At 43.5% G+C, this 5,000-nt stretch overlaps 1 protein-coding gene across 2 annotated transcripts in view; it reads left to right on the forward strand.

The window, feature by feature from the left end:
* The window catches only part of LOC138207283 (glutamate decarboxylase 1-like), a 16,737-nt gene that overhangs the window by 9,088 nt on the left and 2,649 nt on the right, over nt 1-5,000 (forward strand). For both annotated transcript variants that reach the window (XM_069164405.1, XM_069164404.1), the window contains 8 exons: nt 2,058-2,170; nt 2,329-2,444; nt 2,842-2,921; nt 3,016-3,070; nt 3,161-3,277; nt 3,361-3,425; nt 3,526-3,604; nt 4,680-4,829. In XM_069164405.1, the coding sequence (XP_069020506.1) occupies nt 2,058-2,170; nt 2,329-2,444; nt 2,842-2,921; nt 3,016-3,070; nt 3,161-3,277; nt 3,361-3,425; nt 3,526-3,604; nt 4,680-4,829 (775 nt within the window). The remainder of the gene's footprint in view (nt 1-2,057; nt 2,171-2,328; nt 2,445-2,841; nt 2,922-3,015; nt 3,071-3,160; nt 3,278-3,360; nt 3,426-3,525; nt 3,605-4,679; nt 4,830-5,000) is intronic.

Below are 5,000 nucleotides of genomic sequence, written 5' to 3' on the forward strand. Positions count from 1 at the left end.
GTCCTCGTTCCGGCTCTATTGTCCCTGTGGATACAGTCTGATTCACTGGTCCTCTGAGGGGCTGAGAAGGGGAGTGTGGTTGGGGGTCAGAGGGTTAGTCACACACACACACACACACACACACACACACACACACACACACACACACACACACACACACACACACACACACACTCAGACACAGACTCACACACATTGAGTGCCCTTGATGATAATAATAAGGGTATTTAGGGTATCTCTCTGGAGACGGGCAGGTGACTGAGGGGTAATTTTCACCCTGAAAAGACCAATGATTGGCTCTGATTGTGATAATGATCGCCATTATTGTCATTACAGCGTGGAATGACTCAGACAAAAGGAGAATTTTAAAAAGGTGCACTGGTTTTGTGCTTCCTTTTTTTGTTGTTGCTGTGGTCAGGATCAGTTTGAAGATAAAAGGAAGGAGACATCCAGGATTTTAAATATATTCTCTGCCTTATATAAACCATCATTATACATATCGAAGATCACTATATTTCTGAAATTAGGCGGAAAAATGAGACATTATGTCTTCATTGTGAATTCATCCCATGTTGTTGCAGATCACAGTCAAAGCCCAGAATTCTTGATTTGGTGTATTGACTAGAAGCTAATGCTCAAATCAAATCTAGACCGTGGGTGAGCTCTTACTGCGAATAATTACACAAGAAAAAAACTCTCTTTCTTATTTTTCCTCCTCGTGCTGCTTTTAATTCAATATCTCTCAGTCCTCAACCTTGGCTTTCCCGCTCTTATCTTTTCTTTATCTATTTCCAGCTGCTTCTTTTTGCCTTCTTTTGCTTTTTGTGCATGTTTTCCTCTGCACCCCCCTCGTATCTCTTTGTTGTCCTTTGTCACAGTTTCCTTCATTGCATTGTCTCCCTACACACCACCCCACCCCCACCCCTCCTCCTCATAGCCTTTATCTCTCGTACTTTCTACCCAAACTACAAAGCGCTTTGTTTAAAAACCTGTTTTTGATGACAACAGAGAGGACTGGAAGAGGAGAGCAGCTACAGCTTTTGTGTGGATTTAGGTGGTGGTGGGGACTCCAGGGATGGAGGTGGAGGACTGTTGTGTAACTGGCCTCATTAGAAACAGGTTAAACAGGGATCAGGCCTGAGGGGGAGTGTAGGAGGCGGCGAGATGGCTTGTCAGTTAGCAATAAGAGCAAAAGCTCCGGCCTCGCTGAAGGAGTCGGCTCTCTGTGACACATTTAACCTACTTTAGCTTCTCCGTGAGTTTGGTTCTTTTCTCGTCTGCTGAGCTTCCAGTCATTTGATCTTTTATTAACTGACAGAGAGGTCAGACACACATTGAACATCAAAAACACCAGCTTGTCTTCACAATGACTCTTCTTCTTGTGTTGTGATTTTTCTTTTTTAATCTTTTCTTTTTCATTCTTTTAATGAAAGAATGAAATTCATAGACTCTTCCTCTGACTATTCTGGGCCAACAGAGGCTGTTATCTCTGTCAAACACTCGCCCTCTCTGTCTTTCTGTCACACACACACACACACACACACACACACACACACACACACACACACACACACACACACACACACACACACACACACACACACACACACACACACACACACACACACTCGTACACATTCAAGTTCCCTCGGCCATCAAATCAGCTCCATTCAGACTCGTGGCTCAGATTGGCAGGATTGACAGATAGCCATCAGAGCTTTGTGTGCTTTAATTAAACTACTGAGTGAATTTAGGAAGCATTTGAATATGAATGTTTGCTGGCTGACTCCTATCAGACACTTTTTAATTAGTCCAGTCAGCACAAGCTAACACGCTGTGCTCTGTGGATGAAATTATAGTAAAGCTAATGAAAACCCACTCAGTGTGTGTGTGTGTGTGTGTGTGTGTGTGTGTGTGTGTGTGTGTGTGTGTGTGTGTGTGTCCATGTTTGGGCTCTCTAATCTGTTTGTGCAGAAGAAGCTTCTTGTATTCCTCAAACATCGTTGCCATGTTGAAGGATGCACTGCATTCATATAAACCGCTCATTTGATTGGCAGGTTCACCTACGAGATCGCGCCAGTGTTCGTGTTGATGGAGCAGCTGACTCTGAAGAAAATGAGAGAGATGATTGGCTGGCCAGACGGAGAGGGAGACGGGCTCTTTTCACCAGGTCTGTCTGTGAATCACAGCATCCAAATAAAAGAAAAGTGTGTGTTAGTTTGTTTGTTCATTTTTCCTCATCAACAGCGATCTAAAATGAGCATTACAGTGTGTGTATGTGTGCATGCTACTGTCCAAGGTGCTGATGTGTCTGTGTCTGCTCTATAGGGGGCGCTATCTCCAACATGTACAGTGTGATGTTTGCTCGTTACAAGTATTTCCCCGAGGTCAAGACCAAGGGCATGTCTGCTGCTCCCCGCCTCGTCCTTTTCACATCTGAACATGTACGTGTCCACGAACACACGAACACACACACACACACACACACACACACACACACACACACACACACACACACACACACACACACACACACACACACACACACACACACACACACACACTTTAGGTAATCTAATAAAGTGGATGCTTTGCTTCATTTGACCTCATTCATTAAAGCCAGGTACTAAACAGCAAGTTTACATAAATTTTGTCTATTTTCATGGATTATTTTTGCCTTCATCATGCCTACTTTGGTCTTTAAAGAACTGCACATTTGACAACTTGACAGCAACTGAGATGAAGCTCAAGTAGCAATTAGCTCACAAAATGTCCACCGTTTTTGAATGTAGCTGTTATTTCAGTGACAGATTAAAATATATGGGTGACGTGTCCCCACAGAGCCACTACTCCATTAAGAAGGCTGGAGCCGCTCTGGGCTTCGGCACTGAGAACGTGATCCTGCTGAGCACAGATGAGAGGTTTGTCGGGGATTCAGGACAGAAATTGCATAAAGATACTGCATGTGTAAACTACAGAGCCACAATGATTTCATTCTGCTCTACACTTTTTCAGAGGGAGGGTCATTCCTGCAGATCTCGAGGCCAAGATCATTGATGCTAAACAGAAGGTCAGTGTCTCTCTTTGAGTTTCTTTTACGTTCTTCTCTCTGCGTTTTTCTCTCTTACTAAGACTCTGTCGTGTGCGTTGACTCCTGCAGGGTTATGTGCCGCTGTTTGTGAACGCCACAGGTGGATCTACGGTGTACGGTGCGTTTGACCCCATCAATGAGATCGCTGATATCTGTGAGAAGTACAACTTGTGGCTCCATGTCGATGTGAGTCGCTGACAATGGATCAGTTGCTGTAGTATTTCATTAGTATCTGTACGTGCTGTGACAGTGATGTCCTGTCTCCTCAGGGTGCGTGGGGGGGCGGACTCCTGATGTCCAGGAAGCATCGTCATAAGCTCAATGGAATTGAGAGGTGAGGACACGGGAACAAGTGACTCTCTATATGTTTGTCATTTCAAACAAACTTTCGGTGAATCTACATCGTGCATTAACTCGTGTATTAAACGTTGCAGGGCCAACTCCGTCACATGGAACCCTCACAAGATGATGGGCGTCCCTCTGCAGTGTTCAGCAATCCTGGTCAGAGAGAAGGTACGGAAACGCACACACAGTTGTGTTCATTCATTTTCTGGAGATTTACCCTCACCTTAAGCACAACCACTAACCGTAAAGGTCCCATATTGGATAAATTCAGATTTCCTTTCCTCTCTTGATCATAAAGCGGTCTCGGTCATATAAATACAGGGAAAATGTCAAATAGTTCAGTCCATGAAAACAATACACACAGCCCATATTCAGTAACGGTGCCATTCGGACTGACCGTTTTGACTTCTTTATCTTTGCGATGTCACAAACTCACACTCGTGTCATTTGTCTCCTCTCAGCACATTTTAATGTCACATTCCAATTAAGTGGAAGAACACACTGAGCAGTGACTCCACAGAAGACCTGTGATTGGCCATGACGTGCATCACTCAGAAAAGAGTCAACCAATCAGAAGACAGGGTCACTGTTATAAATGTGCCTTAAAAACACAGACACAAAACAACCTTTTCTTGACGGAGCTCCAGAGAGGAGCTGAAGAGAGAAGATGTCTTTTAATTATGTTTAGACTTAAAACCACAAAAATATCTTGTGGATATCAAGACTTCAAATAAAACACCAAAAAAAAGTGTCAAATATGTGACCTTTATCTAAAACTTAGTCTAACCTTAAACCAAATTGTCACCGTAAACATTTTATTTATGTTAGAGGGAGTTGTTTTTGGACCCCAAAAGGTACAATGTGACTGTCAACAGATATAATGAATACAAGGACACGCACACACACACACACACACACACACACACACACACACACACACACACACACACACACACACACACACACACACACACACACACACAGCGTCTGCATCAAAACATTTACAGACGATTTACAACCATAACCAAGGTTTCATCTTTATTTTCTGCTACGCATTGTACCTGAAATATTTCAGTTTATTTTATGATAAAAAAAACCATTTCTATTCATTTCTATATTACGTGATTATATTTCTCTACTTTTCATAGCGGTCAGTGAATTTCCCACATCGTGCTGGCCTGCATTAAGCGGAGGAGTTTTGGAGGAAACGTTAACACTGCATATACTTAATGTTTGTCTGTAGGGGATCATGGCCGGCTGTAACTCCATGTGCGCTGGCTACCTGTTCCAACCAGACAAACAGTACGACGTCACCTATGACACCGGGGACAAGGCGATCCAGTGCGGCCGGCATGTCGACATCTTCAAGTTCTGGCTCATGTGGAAAGCCAAGGTGAACTGGAAAGACAGCCACGCGCGCACGCACGCACACACACACACACACACACACACACACACACACACACACCGGTTAAATTGTTCTTTAACGAAGATATAAAAGTGTCTTTGAGCCAATAGGATCTGTCATGATTTTTTAACAGCTTCATACTCAGTGTATTTTATT

The sequence above is a fragment of the Embiotoca jacksoni genome, unplaced genomic scaffold, assembly GCF_022577435.1.
Source record: "Embiotoca jacksoni isolate LCO1_2020_lvr unplaced genomic scaffold, fEmbJac1.0.p SCAF_31, whole genome shotgun sequence".
NCBI lineage: Eukaryota > Metazoa > Chordata > Actinopteri > Embiotocidae > Embiotoca > Embiotoca jacksoni.